Genomic DNA, 22,097 nt, shown 5'->3' with positions numbered 1-22,097 from the left:
GACAATGTGGATGCTGGTGCTTGTGGCAGACACGCCAAACAACCACAACCATTTCTCGCGGCAACCGCGCCCACTCTCACCTCAAAGCCGTGCTTCTCCGACGGCACCCACACCAGCCGCTTGGCCGCCCAGTCGGCCTGGCTGGCGGCGGAAAACATTGGGGAGTTGGCGGTGGGGGAGCCCGGTCCCACCCCCGATGAGAGTAAGCGGGTGACATCGTTGACGCCGGCCCCTTTTGGCCTGGACATGATGCTGCTGGCACTGTTGAGAGGAGAGAGAGAGAGAGAGAGAGAGAGAGAGAGCACGATCAGGTGGGGACCGTTAACAACTCAAGAAATGGGCACACCCTGGACTGGTGGCCAGCCAATCACAGGGCACATATAGACAAACAACCATTCACACTCACATTCATACCTATGGACAATTTAGAGTCGCCAATTAACCTAACATGCATGTTTTGGGAATGTGGGAGGAAACCGGAGAAAACCCCCCCACACACCAGGAGAACATGCAAACTCCATACAGAGATGCCCAACGGAGATTCGAACCCACGTCTTCCAGATCTCCTGACTGCGTGGCCAACATGCGAACCACTCGGCCACCGTGTAAATAGCTGATGGTGTTATATTTGCAAATAAATTCTTATTTTGATGTAAGACAACCCCTTTTTGTGTTATGTTGGAATAGTTTAGATATTTGAGCTATTCAAAAGCAAAAAAATATTTGTGTCAAAATAAAAGTTATGCTTGAAATGTATCTTTTCACAAAAACCTGCTTTTCCTCCCTTTTCTAGTCGGGAACTGATATTTTCCTGAATCTTACCTATGTTCTACTGCTGATTACTGAAGAACGGAAAAAGGCAGACACAAACTCTTTTTTCCTGATGAAAGACGGGAGTGTAATGTTTCTTTTGGTAGGTTCCATGTTTATATAACCATACAACACAATATTCTGTGTGCCTTGAAAGATCAGTCAAAATGGTCGTTACTGAAGGGATTGTCTTTTGAAAAATGGCTGGGATTGAATGAGTTTAAATGTGACGAGATTTCTCGTTTAGAAAATGAATTCCAAAATCAGTCGCACGATGAATGAAAATGAACCGGACCATTTTGCTGACCACCATAAATTGCCACGTGCATGCATGTCTTTTCCTCGTCTCTTGCCTCCAAACAGGGAGGAAGAGGTTCACTCGGTGCATTGGTTTCAGCACCTCAGCTCAGTGTCTCTGTGGGGCGAGGCGGGGCCGCTAGCACACACGCACACACGCACGCACACACACACACACACACACACACACACACACACACACACACACACACACACACACACACACACAGTGCAGTAAGGGAGCCTCGTGAGGAGCGATGCAAGGTCATGCAGTAGAAATTAGGAGGAAAAAAGATCTAACTTTTGCAAAAGCCAAAATCAGTTACATTAAAAAGTTAGTCCAGTCATATTTAGGGCCCGAGCACCAGCGAGAGCGGTGCGAAGGCCCTTTAGAAACTGCTATGTTTATTCTTCTTCTTCCTATTCTACCAATTGAATCACATTTTTGAGCGGCGCAATATGCATGAAAACTGCCCAAAATGTGCAAGCGCGCCAGGTCTGGAGAAAAATTCACTCAATAGCGCTTCCTTTAAATTTTTTTAAAAATCAGCCCATGCCCCCAGTTTCACGGATCGTCATGAAATTTGGTGGAGACGTCAATCCTGACAGGACGCACAAAAAAAGTCTCAAGAACCCATATAACGAACAGAAAGTCGCCCAATTTAGTTTACAGCGGCAATTCTGGGGCGAAAACCAGGGGTTGTGTTTTGACGAACTAGTTTTTCACTGTACTTTTCTTAAAATTAAAATTAATGCTAAAACCTCGTTTCATCTCGTCCTGGTGGACACCGTCTCGTTCTTTGTCTCGTCTCGTGAGTTATTGCGGACCAAACCACTAACTGTGTGTTTTTGCTTTATAATGATTTAGTCTGTCGAGGGCAGGGGTGTCCAAAGTGCAGCCCGGGGGCCATTTATAGCTTGGGGCTGTCAGCGCATTCTTAAAATACAATTAAACAAGAAGACTAAAAAAAATAAAAGCAAAAAAGGATCAAAAATGGATAAAGTCAGCAATTTTACAAGAATAAAAGGCAAAATATTAGTTGAATAAAGTCAAAATATTGAGAGAATTTTTTTTATAAAGTTGACATATTAAAAATATGTCATTTTTAAAAAGGTAATATTATGAGAAACAAAAAGAATAAACTTGCAATTTTAGGTTGAGTAGAAGTTATGTTATGATAATAAAATATTAGTCAAAATATTATGAGCATAAAGACTACAAGAAAAAAGGTATGAGAAGTTAGTTGAAATATTAGCAAAAAAAAAAGTTCATACTAATAGTAGACTGTCAAACACCCAGCTGGGATGCGGGCTGTTTCTTTTTTAAATATAAAAAACATCTCAGCATATTACATGGGTTGGTTTTTCAAAAAAATGCAAAAGTGGCCCCCGCACCTGTTGATTTTTCAGTATGCGGCCCTCAGTGGAAAAAACACCCCTGGACACCCTTGGACACCCCTGGTCTCGGGCCTAACCCGTTACTCCATCCATCCAAACAACAAGCTTCATCTTAAGCGACTAAGAAAATAATAGTCTCAGCTCTGAGTGAATCCTGCCATATCGCAGTCTATCGCACCATAACGCATCACATCAGATCGCACGGTGTCGCAGCATGACGCATCAGATTGCACGGCACGGCATCGTATTATCGCATCGCATTGTGTCGCACCGCACCACGCTTCACGTCAGATACTGTCAAATTGCATTGTATCATTTCACATGGTATCGTACTGGTGCCTTGCGCCGTTGTTTTACAACGCTACTCATCGTATTGCATGAGATCATGTCAGCATCGTATCGCATAGCATCGTATCGCATAGCATCGTATCGCATAGCATCGTACCGCGCCGTATTGTACCTGCCTTTTTCCCCCCGATTTCAGCCGTATCTGCATCGTCAACAATAAAAAAGGTAGAAATAAAAATGTAAAAACATGTCTACCTCAGCTTTCGTTAAGGTTCCATACATATTTGTTTTGCATTTACTCACTTCTTGCAAGTGTGTCCTGGCCAATTAAGCAAATTTGACAATTATGTCATCCACCCCCCGGCTTGATAACCGCACTACAAATTATTGTTGATATTCGATAACATTGGCAACATTTTTGATACCATTTTTTCATTAACTATCGTCATGAGAGGTGTAATTCACATTTGGACCACTAGATCAGGGGTTGGCAAACTATGGCCCGGGGGCCACATGCGGCCCGCCAAGCATTTGAATCCGGCCCGCCAGTTGCTTCCAAAGTAATTAAACCTTTAACATACAAGCTGGCAACATGACTTGCTAGTAGTCAGAGTTAATCTGAGACAACCTTTTGATGGTTTAAGTAGCTTTTCACACAACTTAACCTAGCCACTGCACTGTTTGGGAAGTAAAAACGGAGGGACATTCACAAACTCTTTAATAGTCAATGTTTTATCATTCATAGTTCATATTGTATATCACATCCTTTATTCATGAACATTCCAGGTGTCTTATTCAGTAAAAAAAAACCCCTGTAAAATGTAATTTTGTTATTTGATATGGTTTGATAATTCAAGTGCTCCTGAAAAAAGGGACACAAGCACATACATATAGCAGATTGTATGACACTATAACTCCAGCTGGACTGTTAGAATTAGAAGCGGAAAATAGTGTGCATGTGTCAAATATATAGTCTGGCCCCCCGGCCAATTTTGTTAACTCAGTGCGGCCCGCGAGTCAAAAAGTTTGCCCACCCCTGCACGAGATGGTACTCAAGTAGAGTGGACGGGGTACCAGTGTGAAACATTGGCTAGACACAGAAGTTGCCTGTATGTGTAAGTTTTTGCAATGTAGCCAGCAACACTGTCTACTCAGTGGGCGTGCACCATTTTGCAATGTTTTTTATATTTGCCAACCAATCGCCTCAGTAAGCGTTGACTGTCCGGACGAAGGCTCCGTTGCCCGACCACCTATAGCTGTATTTTTTTTCCCTAGTTGAGAAAAATGTCCGCGTCGGTAGTCGGTGTTTGTGCGCTCACACCTTGTTCAGTCTGTTTAAAACCAAAATATTCCGACACTGTGGCATTCGCCTTAAAAACTATCGCTTTTGTGTGTGTGTGGGTCACGAGTGAATCGGCCTTTCGAAGCCGGCATTGGGAGCCAATTGGGAGCTGATTCTAGTCTTTTTTTTTCCTGTTAAAAACTGGTCAAGGTCCACACTGAGCAGGGGGAGGGGCGGGTTACACACACGCTGTGGTGCTCTTAGAGCCGATTCGTTCGTGTGAAATTTGCATGAAGAGATTTGACCTGTTTTGACCTGTTTGTTTGTTGGGATGGGTCTTTTATTTTGTATTTTATAATATAACATATTTTTGTAGATGCTCATTGAATTCTAAATAAATCCATTTAAATAATCAATATTTGATATCATGTATTTTTTACACTAGTAATTATTTTACATAAATACACATAATTTGCAAATAATTTAAGACAACAAAAAATCTGAGGAGCCACTTGGGAGCCAGAGGAGCCGGCTCTCGAAAAAGAGACGAAATTTCCATCACTAGAAGGTAACTGCTGCTCGGGTAGTTGTGCAGTAGCCAGGGATGCAATGATACACAAAATTCACGGTTAGGTACAAAAAAATTAATTACCTTGCCTTTTTAAAAATTTTAATTTCATTGAAATTGCCAACACTTTTCAACATTTTCAGCGTGGTATGAATGTGGGAGGCGGAGCTCAGTGGCTCTGTGCTTGACAACGCAACCTAAGCCTGAGTAGTCGATTGCAGATACTTTGAGCTTTCAGGACAGAGCACAGTCAGAAGTTGATAAAACAAATATAAAACTGCGTAGTGTTCGATACAGGGGTCACAGTTCGGTACGCATGTGTATCAAACGGTTCAGTGCAGATATGCGTATTGTTACACCCCTTGTAGTAGCTAATAGCCCCGCCTCCACAAAGAGGCGTTCTCTCCGTTCATTCCACTGTACAACCAATGCACACAGACAGATGCAGAGTGAAGCCTCTTGTCATCCAGCCTGTGTGGCACAGAGAGACGAGCAGATGGAACACCAACGCATTCACGCACATTAGGGCTGGGCGATATGACCTCAAATCAATATCACGAGAAGTTGGGCAGTTTTACCTCGATAGCGATAAATGCACGATAAATCCCCGGCCACTATATGTCTTTGCCATCTGAAAATAATTGCAGGAAATGCAAATTAACTGCTTTTCGTTGATCTATTGACCAACTGGCACACATTACTTTCAGTGAAATATAATGCACGTAATGGGACGCACCAATTCCGCCTATAAGGCCTTCTGAGAAAACCTCCAAAAAGCGCCAAAAACGCTCTATTTCCATAATGTGCTTTGGGTGGTTACAACAGTTTTCATACCGACTTTGAATTTCGTGCTCTTTTGCTCAACATCATCTTTGTGGAAGCCAAAATAAATGTCCATGGGACTGCGGTCCACAAATATGAATGTATGGTACATACCCTGGCATACTACATTCTGTACACATGTGTACTGAGCTACACATACAGCCACATAACATGACTGGCATCACGTCTCATGCAATTACATTACTAATGGACACCTATCACGCTGTACAAGAACGGCGTTGATATCAACCCAACCTACCACAACCATGTCAGGTAATATATCGCAATAATAATAATAATAGCATTTATAAACATAGTGACTTTCTCATTGTTCTAACAATTCTATTCAATTCCAGACATTCCATTGTCATGTTATTTGCCTATGTGCGTCTGCCATGTTGGCTTTAGAAGCTGGATAGATAACCATCATCAAAATGATCATTTACACAATGAAAAGAGAATTCCACATGTTCTTGTAGCCATGTGACCATCTATTCCTGACATCAAATCAAGCATGGAATCCTTAAAAACTGCACACTAGTCATGGTTTCCTATAGAGACGCTTTTCTAATGTTTTTATTTTCTTGTTCTTTATTTGTGAATTGTCAATTTTGCATAAACAGCCATGATGTACATGTTTTTTTTCTTTTTTTTTTTTTAAAAGGCTTTCAAAATCCATATATTTAATGTCAAGTATTTGTGTATCATTCGGAACCGCGTTACGATGCATACAAACAAAAAAGTATTTTTAGCACATGATTGTGAAAGTAGGGCAGTACGTCAGAGAGCAGTCATCTTTCCCGCAGTGCTCCAGTATCCAGATGATAACATGGCTAGTTAGCTACATCAGCGAGTGCAGCTTGTATGGCTGAGATGTCATGGCGCATCAATGAGAGTTGCCAATGTGAGCCTAGAAAAGTTGTAGGAGACTTGTAGATTTATATACAAATGCACCAAAATGTTCCTCTACTTTGATTGCCTTTGTATGGACTTATTTCTAGGCGCATAAGCGAGTGAAATGCTGGTACTGTACAGCCGCTTCTTCATTTGAACCATCAGCCGTTCCCTCCTTGTTCAGGCTGGATGGGTGGAGTCACGTGACTACACACGCTGTACCTCGTCTTAAAGGGGAATGAACATAGCATACCAGCACACACAGTCAAAACAGGCAAAAATGACTTGTATTTTATTTTTTATTAAAACACTGAATTTACCGACCCGGGCAAAGTGACGTCAGTTATCATGATAAATTTCGGTAACGGTAAATTTTTGGTTTATTGCCCAGGCCTATACGAACGGGGGGAAAAAAAAAAACACACTTGACAGCAAGGAGGAAGTGAGAGAGCGTGGAGGAGTGCAGCGTGCAGAAGGTTAGGCATTGCAGGGAAATTTTAACACATTGCACACATGAGTGCACACACAGTTCAGTTCCAAATGTGAAAATTGTAAATAGTTGATGGTGTTATATTTGTAAATTGTTATTTTGATGTAAAACAACCCCTTTTTTGTGTTGTGTTGGTTTAGTTGTTTAGATATTTGAGCTGTCACAAAAAGCAAAAAATATTTGTATCAAAGTGAAAGTTATGCTTGAAATGTATCTTTTCACAAAAAGCTGTTTTTTTCCCTTTTTTAGTTGGGAACTGATATTTTCCTGAAACTTACCTATATTCTACTGCTGATTACTAAAGAATGCAACAACGTAGAAACAGACTTTTTTTTCCTGACAAAAGACGGAAGGCTAATGTGTCTTTTGGTAGGTTCCATGTTTATATAACCATACAACACAATATTCTGTGTGCCTTGAAAGATCACTCAAAATGGTCTAAAATGGCCGCTACTGAAGGGGGTGTCTTTTGAAAAATGAGTTAATAGCTTTGCAGTGTACCGTATCCTATATCTGAGATACGCATCGGCTTCAGTGACGGAGAAACACATCCTGAGTAGTACCAAAGCTGGAAAGGAGGCAGGATGCTCCCTGTGTCTAAGGGTATTCCGCAATGCCTGTTGTGTTTACAGAATCTGCCAAGGTTCACATCACAGCGCTGACGTCATGTGTGGAATTATCTGATCACTTTGCTGGGGGTTCTGCATCAAAGCCACGGGTTGGCGGGTTGACTCTTATGACTTTGACGTGGACATTTTGTGTGGAAAAAGGGTGCAAACTCATCACAGAGAAGACAAAAAACTGGAACGACAGGGATGATGAAGAATTCCTGGACACGCACACACACACACACACACACACACACACACACACACAGAGCAGTAGTTGCATGCAAGAAGCATCCAGGCCACATCCAATGTGGGAGCAGACCAGTGATGGCCTAATTGCAAGACAGAACCAATCAAGGAGAAAACAGGGATGGAAGCAAAGGGCGGAGGGGCAGCAGTGCACATCAATCATCTGAGTCCACTGACATGACAGCCAGAGAGGGAGGGGGCTGAAAGGACGAGAGTGGACATAAACGTGTTCCACTGTATAACAGAGAGAAGCGAGCCGGCCTGCTGTTGAAGTAAATAAAAAATAGACGACATCTTCCCTCCTAGCAGGCTCACGCTGCAGAACCAAAAAGTGTTCCGGACTGTTCTTCTGTGAGAGATGAGGTGGCAAAAAGCGCAGAGATACGACTGTCTTCTGGATGAGTTCTGACAACACAGAGGTCTTAAAGATCAGTCGCTCCGTGAGGAGTTTTAGAGACACAGTGACTGGAAAACACTGCAATGAGGCCACGAGGATTGATAGGCTTTCGCATGTTCATATGACCACCAATGACCATTCAATGCACACAGTTAGCAATGTTAGCATTATTATTTGCAACATTTGATTGTTTCTTGGCTTATTTGTCAACTACAACTTTTATCCAGATGGATATGACCGTAAATGCTCTCATCAGCACTGGTGTACTTGCTTGCATAAGGCCCAAAAACGAGGCATTAGTTGGAAGCAAGCAATAATGGGAGTGGTTGTAATTTCCTAAACGTGATAACTTTTTTTTTTTTTTACTTTATGCATGAATTGGAGTGCATGACAAAGTGGAAAGGAAAACATACACTAGCTCTCTTCAACCATATGGCCATTTATAAACAAGCATTTATGAACTTGACAAGGTGTGTGTCCCATTACATCTGGCGTAAAAGTAACACCACATTTCAGAAAAAGAACATCATAGCAACAGTAAAATATGGTGGGGGTAGTGTGATGGTCTTCAGGACCTGGAAGACTTGCTGTGATGAATGGAAGCATGAATTGTGCTGAAGGAGAATGTCCGGCCATCTGTTGGTGACCTCAAGCTGAAAGCAACTTGGGTTCTGCAGCAGGACAATGATCCAAAACACACCAGCAAGTCCACCTCTGAATGGATGAAGACTTTGGAGTGGTCTAGTCCAAGTCCTGACCTGAATCCTATTGAGATGCTGTGGCATGACCTTAAAAAGGAAAAGCCTCCAATGTGGCTGAATGACAACAATTGTGCAAAATTCCTCCACAGCGCTGGAAGAGACTGATCCCTAGTTACGCTTGATTTTTTCACACCACTGTAGGTGAACTCTGATGGGCTTTTTTATGTTAAAGTTGGCAATGTTTTTTTTTCCATTTCAAAACAAACACGGGAGCGAATCAAAAAAGCTTACAAAAACAAGTTCCGAACAAACTGCATTACTTGAGAGACAGAGAGACAGTGGAGCCAGGCAAAATGTGTAAACAAAGATGCTAGAATAGTCAAACTTCAATGGGAGTCAAACGTGAGCCATCACACACCCTGGCATTGATAGGCTTAGACTGTGACAAGCTGTCGTCAATTGACTATACACACATTTCACAGACCATTTTTCATTCTCACTGTAATCACCGACGTCCCCCGTCAACTCAATTCGAGATACGTGCTTTTATTTAGTCGCACATGCGGGAGTAAATGAAAGTTTCTTATATTTTTGTCGCAAAATGTGACCGCTTAGTTGCAGTCTGGAACCCTGCATTATCATATCACGTATTTATAAACTATAAATTATTAATTATTACGGTGAATGAGATGTGTTTGGATGGAAATTAAATTACATCATGGACATTGTTGACATGTTTTGTCCAAAGACACACGAGCGAGTCTTTGATGGATTCTTTCGCGTTACACTTAGTAAGCCGCAGCCGTCCAGCAATGCAGCCGTCCAGCACGTCTACAACTCTTTTTTGCTGAGTTGTGCGTGCCGACTAGAAATGCAGACTATGGTGCCGCCCTGCACTGGGTGTCACAACTATTAGGTGTCACACCGTCAGGTATGTCATCAGGCCTGATTCTTGCTATGCATGCACGTCTTTCTACGATGGTGATCGGGGCCAAGACTCTAACCCTGTACTGCCACCTGTTAAAATACGCCTGACTGGGTGTGGAGTAATGTTGACTATTAATAGAGGCACCACCACCCGTCTAGTCAACGTCGACAACATGTCGGTTAACAATGGAAATGAGCTTTTCTGTGAAAACACAAGGCTGCACCTTTAAATCTATTCTTCATCTGTCGCATCCTAGGGGGCAAAAATGAGCAGGAAAGTGTCCATGTTGATGTTGGAACGTTTGGAATCTGTTGAGAAATGTGGAAGTAGTTGTTCAATGCCATTGATCGAATTAGATCAAAGGCATTCAGCATTCCGTAAAAATGGCCACGTCGGGAAAAGTGGGAAGTGGGAATGTTTGTGCTATTTGTGCTGTGGATAATAGCACGAATGTCCCGACTTAGTTGAATGAGTTGATTTTGGATTGAGGTTAATCGGTTGAGAAAAGTAGAAGTAGTAGCATTCCTTAAGAGATCATTGTTTTTTTGGAAAAATTTCATTTTTTCATGTGAAAAATAGGTAGCCTTAATGTCTGGATTGTGCTGAACTATTTCATGTTGGAATTGTTAGAAGTGGTTGAATAATGTTGAAGTAGTTAAGCGTAATTAAGATCAAAGGAAACTTGTGTTACGGAAAAGGGACATTTTTGGAATGTAGAAAGTTGTTAGGTTGAAGTACTGGATGTGTGGAATGTTTTCATGGTGTAATGGTTTGAATCGGTTGAAAAATGTAGGAATTATGGAAGTTTGAAAAAAAAAATTATTTTGGAAGATATTCATTTAACAGTACAGTGCAACCTTGGTTAACGTTACTAATTCATTCCAGGAGGTCCGACGCTAACCGAATCCATAAGAAATCATGTAAATGCAATTAATTTGTTCCATAAAGCCACAAATATGAACACAAAACACATTTTTATAGTTTTACCATTATAGTTTGACATCCAGAAAACAATTGGAAATGCATGTAAATACATATGAATGATAAATGAAAAGAAATGACTGAAATCAAGAAGGTGGCGGTGGTTGATCTCGCTGCCACGTCACGTCTTTGGGAACAGTCACATCTTCAATGAAGGTACAAGTAACCTGAAATGTTCACTGATCCCTTTAATTCGTCATTTAGATTTGTTTTATGCATGTAAAACCATAATTAAACCATAAAAACATGTTTTGTGTTAACATTTTGGAGAGTCAACCGCTGGTGACATCATAGACGGACGACAAAACCCCCTGTTCCGGGTGCCATTTTGTTTCGCTAGCTAGCAGGATAACTAACAAGGAAGGCCATTTTTTGATAAAAAAAAAAAAAAGTTGCGACTCACGCAGTGACAAGTTGCACGATATTTTGTACGCTAACCGGAGAACGCACGCTAACCGAGGTTCCACTGTATTTTGTAGCGTGATTTCCTATTCGTAGATTCACCTAATATAAAATGGAAAGTACTGCCTTATCCATGATAATAAATGACAATTTTGCAACCCTGGTCCTGCTCAGTGTTCTATTTTACCCTTGAAAACTTGGATTTTGCAACAGGAAACCCCTCCGTCTTTGTTGACTGTCTACATTTGTGTACCTTGTTTATACACTTGTAGTACGGCTAAGAAGGTTGCCATGTTACTATATAATGCAGTCAACAAAGGAAGGTTAAATGTTGTCCACACACTTTGGAACAGATTATTCACTAGGGGACAATAAACAAAACCAAAACAAAAAATGATTTCTTCACTTTATGGATTCTCTATGTTTTCACATTTCATGTGACATTCAAGGGCTGCCTCTGACATTTCTTACATGCCTTCAAGAAATGCACAGCTATGAATGAAAGTGTCATGAGGGAATGCATGTACTGCGTTTGCATAAAAGTTGCCATCATAAACCCTTTTGTTCTGGTGAGCGTGGGAGACTCATTTGTCCACAATTCTGTCTTGTTAGTCCTGTTCCTACACACACACACACACACACACACACACACACAGACGCAAACCCTCCATAGCAACATCCTGATAGTTGCAGCCCCAGAGACAATACACTGAACTGAGGTCACCCACTAAGGGATAGGAGGGAGTTCCTGTGTCTGCATTTTTGTATTTATTTATTTAGCTGTGTGTAATAGGAGGGGTCTGGCCACGCCTTTCTCCTGAAGGTGCACGATGAGACGTTTCATCTGAAGGCCGTAATGAAGCTATAATGATGACAGCAACCTGCAGGGGGGTGGGCATTGCAGCTGCGGTGAGACCCCTTGCAAAGGAGCCACACCTTGAGCTAGCCAAAAGCCATATATTATAAAGTGTTTCAAATTCTATGGTTCTATGGCTACCGACATCATTGACACTATAGCTAATAATGGCAAAATTCTTGCTATCATGCCTGGCGTGGTGGTCAATGAGCGTTTCCTTTGTCAGAATCAAAGACAACTCGAGGCACGTCTTTTAAACAAAGGTAAAGCCCGTGAACGCCTCACCGACAGCAAAGACTCAACTAGCGTTAGCCGGCTACAGAGAAATATGAGACGTTCAAGGGTATCGATCACACCGGCTCCTTTTAAGTTGGATTAGGCGAATAAAGCCCTTACCTTCAATCCAAGTGGTTAAAGGTGCGAGGAGGAGCGTCTTGAGGCTGCTTCTTGGGTATTTCGCACAGTGATAGGTGTGTTGCCTACCGCATATATGCGTCTTTTATCATCGCAACGTTCAAGCCCAGCCAGTGGAGCCGCTCTCTCATACACACACACACACACGCACGCACGCACACCCCCGTCCTGGTGGTGAGGAGAATAAAGTAGACACACAGAAGCGGCGTGAGGGCAAAGGCTTCACCACTTCCGGTTTAGACGCCAATCAGAAGCGAAGAGAAGGAGGAACACGCCAATGAAAAGCTACAACGCAGCCGTAAAAACCCACCCTGCGGACTTCAGCGAGGGCTTTTCCGCCCCTTAACAGGCACGACAAGGAAGCGGTGACGAATGGCGTCTTTGGAAGCTCAAAGCCATGACGTCCGGAGCCAATGATGACAGGCGCGAGGCGGGACTGAAAAGATGATCGACGTGGGTGGAAGCCAACTGGAGCGACGCAGCAGGTGTCTGTGCGTCAGCTTCGCGCAGGAGTACGGAGATTTGCGCGCCCTTTGTTTGTATACAACGCGGGCAGCGGACAAGCGAAGACAGACACTGATCTGGGACTTGATTTTACATGCGCTTGTGCAAGCTTTACGCATGTATATATTGAAAAGATCTGACTGCAGATCAGAGACGCCCACCCACCCAATGCTTGCTGAACGTTAGCATTCAAGCCTCCAAAGTCCTGACGTTTATTATGATGATTTGTTGACTAATACTATTGATAAAATAGTATTTTTTGCCCATATACTGTTGTTAAATACACACCAATTAATTTACAGCTCACTAATTTCATATTTTGTGACACTTTTGTCAGCCAGTGTTTAGGTGTGCCCCTTTGGTAATGGAACTAATGGTTTAGTTTACTTTTTAACAAACATTACAATAAGGAACATCACGTCTGCATTTGCACATTTTAAACATCCAAAAAGAAGTAGGAAGAAGCAAGAGTTTATGTTATCCCACCTCCTGTCCTGCTCTCTTATTTTGGAATGGTGCACTTCCTGCTGGGGGTAAGATACAGCCGCTTTACTCAGTGGAATTGTGTGCCGCTGTTGACATTTGCAGTTACTGTAGGTGGGTTTATAAATCCAGCGTTGTCACAGGGACGGCGCTGGTTCACTGCATCTGTTCACTTCGCCTGTGCTGTCACCTAAGTGTGCGTCTTACTGGTTGCTACTGCCGAAGACTACCGTGTGTGTTTTACGGAGCATTTTGTGTTCCCTTATCCTGTACTACTGTTAGTATCGGCACCTGCTTGTGATCATTAAAGGACTTTTAATTGCAAGCAGCGTCTGTCTCTGCCAACTGGGGGTCAAGCCTTCGACAGCCGCACCACAAATCGTAACATCTCCTTTCCAATTATAAGCTATTACTGTTCACTTCCTGTACATAGCATGTTCCCGTTTTGTAACTGGAAGAGAAAAGAATAAATAATGGGTAATAATTTATAATTAGGAAACGGGAGTAAATACTGCCAAACACTGTACAATGAATTAATAAATCCAGAATATATGAGAAATAATGACTTGTCAGGTAATAATAAATGAATGAATGACTATACCTTGTAAACACCATATGCTTGTACCAGTTCCTAAAGTGGCTCAGTTTTTAGTGTCCATCCATCCATACATTTTCTTCGGCTTATCCAAGGTTGGGTCGCGGGGTTATAAACCTAAACCTGGCCAGCTGAGAGACATAGTCTCTCCAACGTGTCCTGGGTCTTCCCTGAGGCTCCCTACCCTGAACACCTCCCCTTCAGGGAGGCATCCTGACCAGATGCCCGGGCCACCTGATCTGGCTCCTTCCAATGCAGAGGAGCAGCGGTTCTACTCTGAGTTTCTTCTGGATGACAGTGCTTCTCACCTTATCTCGAAGGGAGAGGATACTCATTTTGGTCGCTTGTACCCGCGATAATGTCCTTTCGGTCACTACCCAAAGCTCATGACCATAGGCGAGGGTGGGAACGTAGATCAACTGGTAAATTCAAAGCTATGCCTTTTGGCTCAGCTCCCTCTTCACCACAACGGACCGATGCAGAGTCCGCGTTGCTGCAGACGCCGCACCAATCCGCCTGTCCATCTTGCGTTCCAGCCTTCCCTCACTCGTGAACAATAGCCCTAGGTGCTTACACTCGTCATTGCCAACCCGGCACTCCACCCTTTTCCGGACGAAAACCACCGACTTGGACTTGGAGGTGCTGATTCTCATTCCAGCCACTTCACACTCAAACCGATCCAGTGAGAGTCGAAGGTCACAGCCCGATGAAGCCAGCAGGACCACACCAAGAAGCAGAGACCCAATCCTGCAGCCACCAAACCGGATCCCCTCAATGCCCTGGCTGCACCTACAAATTCTGTCCATAAACATTACGAACAGAATCGATAACCTGGCGGAGTGCAAAACTAGAAACGATTCCGACTTATTGCCGCCAATGCGGACCAAGCTCTGACACCGGTCATACAGGGAGCGAACCGCCTGAAATAGGAGTACTCTCCACAGGAACACGGTCAAATGCCTTCTCCAAGTCCACAAAACCCACGTAGACGGGTTGGGCAAACTCACAAGGACCCTGAAGGACCCTGCCCAGAGTGTACAGTCGGTCAGTTTTTAGTGTCCTTCCATCCATTTTCTTTCCGGGTCCCGGTTGTGGGGGCAGCAGTCTCAGTAGGGAAGTCCAGACTTCCCGGTCTCCGCTCACCTCTTCCAGTTCCACTGGGAGGACACCAAGGCGTTCCCAGGCCAGCTGTGAGACATAATACTTCCAGCGCGTCCTCGGTCTGGGGGCCTTCTCCCGGCTGGGCATGCCTGGAACACCCCACCAGGGAGAGGTGTGGAAGGCATCCGGACTAGATGCTGGGCCACCTCAACTGGCTCCTCTCCATGTGAAGGAGCAGCGGCTCTACTCTGAGCTCCTCACCCTATCTCTTAGGGTGAGTCTAGCCACCCTACGGAGGAAACTTCATTTCAGCCACTTGTACCCGCTTGTATCTTTCGGCCACGACCCAAAGCTCATGACCATAAGTGAGGGTGGGCTCATACAGTAGATCGACCGGTAAATTGAGAGCTTTGACTTCCGGCTCAGCTCATGACGGTCCGCTACAGCGACCGCATTACTGCAGACCTCCAACGCTCCAACCTTCCCTCACTTGTGAACAAGACCCCGAGATACTTGAACTCCTCCACCTGGGGCAGGACCTCATTCCCAACCCAACACAGGTTTTAGTGTCGCGTGGGAAATGTGATTTTCCCCACAAAAGGTCATATTTATCTTCCCATTGAAAACCGGTACAGTATACTTAATCCTAGGATTTATTTGTATGACAGAATAACATGAAATACGTGTTATCACATGACAAATTCACAAATATGCAGGTGTTATGGAATAGATTTTTAGATTTTTTTGATGAATCATATTAAAAAAAACACACATTTTTAATTTCCACTTTATTCAGAAATAGAAGAGTTGAACTGACAGAGCAAATAAGGTCACAAACACCAGGTTGCTGCTTGAGTATTCTGTTAAAATAATCTTAAATAATAGAAAAATCTAAATGTTTGTCAAATAGCTTCAGTAGAACAATAAATGCACCCGCAAATACAATCATGATCATTTTCTTAGTCGAGTCATCTGAAGCTTGTTGTTTCAGTGAATGGAGTAATGGGTTGGGGCCGTGGATGGACCAAATTCATTTTAATTTAATGCAAAAGAGGTCCGCTTCACAGATGATGAAGGAAATTAAACAATATCCACACGTGAGAGGCTGATATTTACGTAATTAAATCAATGAACGATTCATCCATTACCAAAATAGTTGTTGATTAACTGGCTAAATCGATTAATCGATTAATTGTTGCAGCTGTGGTAGTCTGGGACGTTAAGGAAAATACATATCTCTGCTTTAAAAAGTGCAGCGGCGGTTAAAGTGATGGTGCAAGTTACGTCTCATGGACGTGGAGGCTGGCCCTGTGACCCACCATGCAGCCTATCAACAGAGCGTGAGGGCGAGCGACGCTGATGGGAAGACACAACTACCATACAACCCCCGTACTTTGTCAAAAACTCTACTTTTAATCGAAACGGATATACATAATCTGCCGTGCTTCTATTTGGATGCCTTCACGCTTGTGGCTCGGTGCTTTCCAAAAAAGGTAAAGTTGCTGCAAAAGAAGCCGCGCATGAGGTACTTTTCCTGACATATTACATCCCATAACGCTAACATTCCAAACCACAAGGCCGTTTGCGGGGTTGAATACGTTGGTTATTTTTTATATTCTGCTGTATTTACCAGCTTAGGTTTCACCAAAAGCCTCCACTCACCTGGCTGGTGAGGCACTGACTTTTTATGTTAATACAGGTTACGAGAATAAGAAAAAACAAAAAAAAGAATACAGTCGCCCCTCACTATATGGCGTAAAAAAAAAAATTAACTCATTCAACCCCAACCATTTTTCAAAAGACAACCCCGTCAGTAGCGGCCATTTTAGACGATTGTGACTGATCTTTCAAGGCACACAGAATATTGTGTTGTATGGTTATATAAACATGGAACCTACCAAAAGAAACATTACACTCCCGTCTTTCATCAGGAAGAAGAAGTTTGTTTCTACCTTTTCCTGTTCTTTAGTAACCAGCAGTAGAACATAGGTACGTTTCAGAAAAGTACCAGTTCCCAACTAAAAAAGGTTTTTGTGAAAAGATCAATTTCAAGTGTAACTTTCACTTTGACACAAATATGTTTTGCTTTTGTGACAGCTCAAATATCTAAACAACTACACCAACATAAACAAGACAAAAGGGGGCTGTTTTACATCAAAACAACCATTTATTTACAAATATAACACCATCAACTATTTACACTTTTCACACTTGGAACTGAACTATGTGTGCGCATGCGTGCGCACATGTGTTGGTGTGCATGTGTTAAGACTTCCCCACAATAAAAACATATAAATACATCTTTGGTACTGAATGAGTTAATTAATGATGGCTGTTTTGTGGTTGACTATGGCCTATTATTAGTCCAAAAATATTGATTCTTTGCTTCTTCCTACTCCTTTGTGGACACGTGGAAGTGTGAACTGTAACATTTGGTGTATTCCAATGTAACTTGTATGCGTGTACAAAAGAAGTGAAACCGTTTGCAAGGCATGTGTAGTACTGTGCTCACTCGGCATCAGTCATGTTAGATTACATTACCTTCCAAACTGCATGGAGACTGGCTACTGAGCCAGGAGAGCCCATGCCATTGCTGAGACATCTAGTGGAAAAAAAAGGTTCTCCTCTCATTCTGTGTGGAAGTGGTACGTTTTTGACTTCTGTCCATCTACCCCACTCCGTTTGAAACACTTTCTTAAAGGAAAAGTGCACTTTTTTGAATGAATTTTGCCCATCATCCACAATCCTTATGTAAGACGTGTCACGTTCAGGCATGGTCGTGACCCCAGGATGCCGAGACAGGAGGGTATTGCAGGTAAAAGGTCTTTAATTTAGCCACACGAGGTTGCAGGTTCTCACAACAGCAGGAGCTTCACTCCAAAGTGGCAAAAGCAAAAAATACTGTAGATAATGTAGCAGGCAGCATCAAAACCTCTAAGGAGACACGCGTCCACAGCAGACGAGACATTCACTAATTACAAAGGAGGACCACCAGTGATTTGCATCGTCCTCAGAAAGAGGTAAAGGTGACTGAAAACGGCACGTCGCCGGTGTGTGGTGAAGCTAGTCGCTAGCCGGCTACTAGCTAGCCGGTGTGGTGTGGCGAGGTGTCACTACGCCAGTAACGTAGTTCAAAAATAATAATGTGGTTCATATGCAGGTCACCTTATGAAAATGGAGCGTTCTTGGTGCTTTTTGGAGGTTTTGCCGAAACAGGTGCGTCCCATTATGTGCATTCTTAACTGCCTCTTTTTAGCTGTTTTTCTATCTTTATAACGCACAGAAAAGAGAAAGACGTGTGTGTCCATGCCTCACATAAGGATTGTGGATGATGGGCAAAATTGCCCCCAAAAAGTGCACTTTTCCTTTAAGTTTAGAATAAGTACATTGTAGAGGCTAACTAGTTAGTTAATGGGATGTAAACAAAGAATAATATGAGTGTAGGGGTGTTATTTCATGTCTACAGGGTCTGGTGCGTATTACTAGTGACACCTAGTGGCCAGTGTAGCAGAGTTCATCAACGTCTTCTATTAGTATTTTAGTTCATTTAGAACATTTGTATGCTTGAAAGTGCTTAATTATTTCTATAATTAATATTTATATAATTAATTATGAACAATAGGCAGCAGTCAACCACAAAACAGCAATCACTTATCAATGAATGTGGGGGACGACTGTAATTACCTTTTGAAAGTGATTTGCCCAACTCTGGTAAAATATCACACTATATCTCTTTCGTAAACATTTATTTTAGTTTTAGAATTGCTGAGGGCCAATAAGAAACAAGCTGCAGACCCAAAATGGCCCCGGGCCGCCCGCACTGCCTAAAATGAAAGTCATGTGTTTGAAGCACATTTTAAACTCCAGACTGACTGCCGCAAATGTTCAAATATCTCACAAAGGCACCACCCAACACAAGAGTCTCGCAGTTTAAGTGGAATTGGTAGAAATGGAATATATTATTTGACATATTTGGTGTAGCACAGTTCAACACTGCGTCAAGCAAGTTCAATCATCATCTTCTATACCGCAGGTCTCCAAACACGCACGCCAAGACAAGACAAGATCCTTTTGCTAATCTATGGCAATAAACTCATGTTATGTTTTGGTGCAACAAGGAACAAGCGAGAAATGTATGCATTAGTGAAAGACAGAATGAAGAGCTTACTGTTATTTATGCACATCATTGTGAAAATAATTACAACGGGAATAAACAGCAGACATGAATTACATGGAAAAAGCCAAATACCGCTGCTAGATTGTAGCTGTTCTCTACGACCGAGTGTTAGGGCCACACTGGAAAAAATACATCTGAGATTTCAAGAATAATGTCGGAAATTTAGGAAAAAAAAGTTGTAAATTTACAAAATTTAAGTCGTACATTTAAGAGACAAAAAGTTTTAATATTCCGAGAATAAATGAGCAAATTTACGACAAAAAAAGTCGTATATTTATGAGAAAAAAGTGATGTTATTAAAAGAATGAAGTGGTCAATTTGCGAAATATCGTAAATTTAAGAGAAGGAAAATTGCAATATTATGAGAATAAAGTCGCAAATTTACGAGAAAGTCGTAATATTACAAGAATAAAGTCGAAAATGTAAGAGAAAAAAAGCCGTATTGTTATGAGACTAAAGTCGTAAATGTACAAGAATAAAGTTGTCAATTTCAAGAAAAACAGTTGTAAATTCATGAGAAATAAGTCACAATATTACAAGAATAAAGTCGTAAATTTCCGAGGATATCGTAAATTTAAGAGAAAAAAAGTTGCAATATTACGAGAATAAAGTTGTAAATTCACTAGAAAAAAAAATAAAATTGGAAATTAATGAGAAAAACAGTCCTAATATTGCAAGAATAAAGTCGTACTTTTGGGAGAATATCATAAATTTAAGAGAAAAAAGTCTTAAATTTATGAGAAAAAAGTCACATTATTAAAAGAATAAAGTCGTACATTTCTGAGACTATCGTAAATTTAAGAAAAAGAAAACTGAAATATTACGAGAATAAAGTTGTAAATTTGCTAGATAAAAGTTCAAGATTCAAGATTCAAGATTCAAGAGAGTTTTATTGTCATGTGCATGGTAAAACAGCAGTTATACCATGCAATGAAAATCTTATTCTGTTCATTCTCCCAAGGAAAAGAAAGAAAAACACAAGAAAGAATAAGAACAAAAGAAACATAAACACATATACATAAATACCAAGAAATTAAGCAACAACAGAAGAGACATTAATGCAAGTTGTATTATCACGAGACTAAAGTCGTAAATGTACAAGAATAAAGTTGTAAATTAAGAGAAAAAAGTTGCAATATTACAAGAATAAAGTCGGAAATTTACAAGAATAAAGTCAGAAATTTACGAGAAAAAGTGTAAATATTAGGAGAATAAAGTTAATATTAAGTTAATATGAGGAGTGATGGTGTCGTACGTGTGAGAGGGAAAATAGAGCATAGTTCTTCAGGAAGGAAGGAAACTTTCCTCTTGCTTCAGGCAAGCTTTTATTTACAACCTGGCAGCAAAACACAGCAGCTGAGCACAAATAGATTAGCATGGCTAGCTAGCCCTTCTCACTTCCGCCTTCCTGAAATCAATCCGTTTACATGCCCAAGGCTAAAGGTCACATAAGTCCCCCCTTTTCATAGCTGTCTCAGGCAATGCCTGAGATAAATTTACGACTTTATTCTCGTAATATTACAACTTTTATTCTCATAAATGTACAACTTTTTTCTTATAAATGTGCGACTTTATTCTCGCAAATTTACGACTTTATTCTCGACATCTCAGATGATTATTCTTGTTTCGATGCCGCCCTAATACTCCGTGGTAGTTCTCCATGTAATTGATGCCGTGGCACGTAAACACTAGCCTAAAATGACAAACACCCGTCTAAAAATATACTTACCATATGAAAATAGTTATGATAAATCAGCATAGCAATACTGCGCTACATTCCTGAGGTGTACTTATGAGGGTACACGACCATTCACTGCATACAAAAGTCACTTGAAATCGAGGTCTTGCAACGAGAACGTGCAGTTGCAAGTAAAAGCGGCCAGGGGGTGCTGTTGCTCGTCTGGTCCGAGTAGCACGAACGCTAGATGGGGTGTGCTGCAATGCTGATGGGCCAGATTGGGACTTAGCAGACACGTATTCAATGATTGTGAAAGATTGCCAGGACCAATCAGACAACTGGGTCAGTATAGCGAGCCACCTCTTGGTCAAGAGTTATCCCAAACCTGCCTCTTTCTACTGGCTCAGCTGGCTCCTCAGTTGTAGTGGAGATGCTCGAACAGTCTTGTGCTTGGCGTGGCAGGGCACTCGGGGTTTCGGCGGGGTTCCTCCCCAGGAGAACCCAGCTGCAGAGCCACTTCGTTCTCATAGCAAAATGATGAGCGCGAGCTTTGGATGAAGTTGGGCTCTGCGAGCTCCTTAGCGCTACACAAGGGCGTGTTTGGGATCTCGTATGTTCGGTGGAAGAAGGAGTAGTCTACCTGGATGAGGGAAAGAACAAGTTTAGGCTGTTGTGATATGTACAGTACTTCACTGAAGTGAGTACAGCACAGTAATGCCCTCGTTTAGCGCAGTTAATTGCGTTCCAGACCCGAACGTGACGAGCGAATTCCTGCTGAGTAGGATTCCTTGCTTATAAATGTGATATTTTCATAGTTAAAGTAAAGAAAACCTTTTTACAACCTTCTAAATATGGGGTTGAACATTATTAGAGCCTTCTACACATGAACTAACACCCCTATGGTCACTTTTACACTCATATTATCCCATACGCTTCTTGTGGTGTCTAATGTAAGCGTTTTCTGAAAGCCTTATATTTATATTGATTGCTTCTACAAAAACACATATACTGTATATTGTCTATTCCTGTGTACATTGTACCCACACTGGGCGGAGCAAACCAAAAATATATACATATAAAGATTGTAGCTCATTTAGCCATTTTTATGCTTGAAAATGCTTAACTCGTTCAATACCAAAGAGATATTTATACGTTTTTATAAACCCCAACGCCC

The 22,097-nt window shown here is 41.9% G+C and overlaps 2 protein-coding genes across 24 annotated transcripts in view; both read right to left on the bottom strand.

Annotated features, from left to right (window-relative positions):
• The window catches only part of myh14 (myosin, heavy chain 14, non-muscle), a 64,975-nt gene extending 52,411 nt beyond the window's left edge, over window positions 1-12,564 (bottom strand). For all 9 annotated transcript variants that reach the window (XM_054783208.1, XM_054783209.1, XM_054783213.1 and 6 more), the window contains exons 1-2: window positions 12,368-12,564; window positions 81-261 (exon numbers count right to left, since the gene is read on the bottom strand). In XM_054783208.1, coding sequence (XP_054639183.1) covers window positions 81-248 — 168 coding nt within the window. In that variant the 5' untranslated portion in view covers window positions 249-261; window positions 12,368-12,564. The remainder of the gene's footprint in view (window positions 1-80; window positions 262-12,367) is intronic.
• Window positions 12,565-17,216: 4,652 nt separating this feature from the next.
• Window positions 17,217-22,097, bottom strand: part of kcnj14 (potassium inwardly rectifying channel subfamily J member 14) — a 29,925-nt gene continuing 25,044 nt past the window's right edge. For all 15 annotated transcript variants that reach the window (XM_054782633.1, XM_054782635.1, XM_054782640.1 and 12 more), the window contains one exon: window positions 17,217-21,563. In XM_054782633.1, the coding sequence (XP_054638608.1) occupies window positions 21,339-21,563 (225 nt within the window). In that variant the 3' untranslated portion in view covers window positions 17,217-21,338. The remainder of the gene's footprint in view (window positions 21,564-22,097) is intronic.

This window comes from Dunckerocampus dactyliophorus, chromosome 7 (assembly GCF_027744805.1).
Source record: "Dunckerocampus dactyliophorus isolate RoL2022-P2 chromosome 7, RoL_Ddac_1.1, whole genome shotgun sequence".
In the NCBI taxonomy this organism is placed as follows: Eukaryota; Metazoa; Chordata; class Actinopteri; order Syngnathiformes; family Syngnathidae; genus Dunckerocampus; species Dunckerocampus dactyliophorus.
The sequence above is the reverse complement of the archived record's forward strand: the minus strand, read 5'-3'. Positions and strand labels throughout refer to the sequence as shown.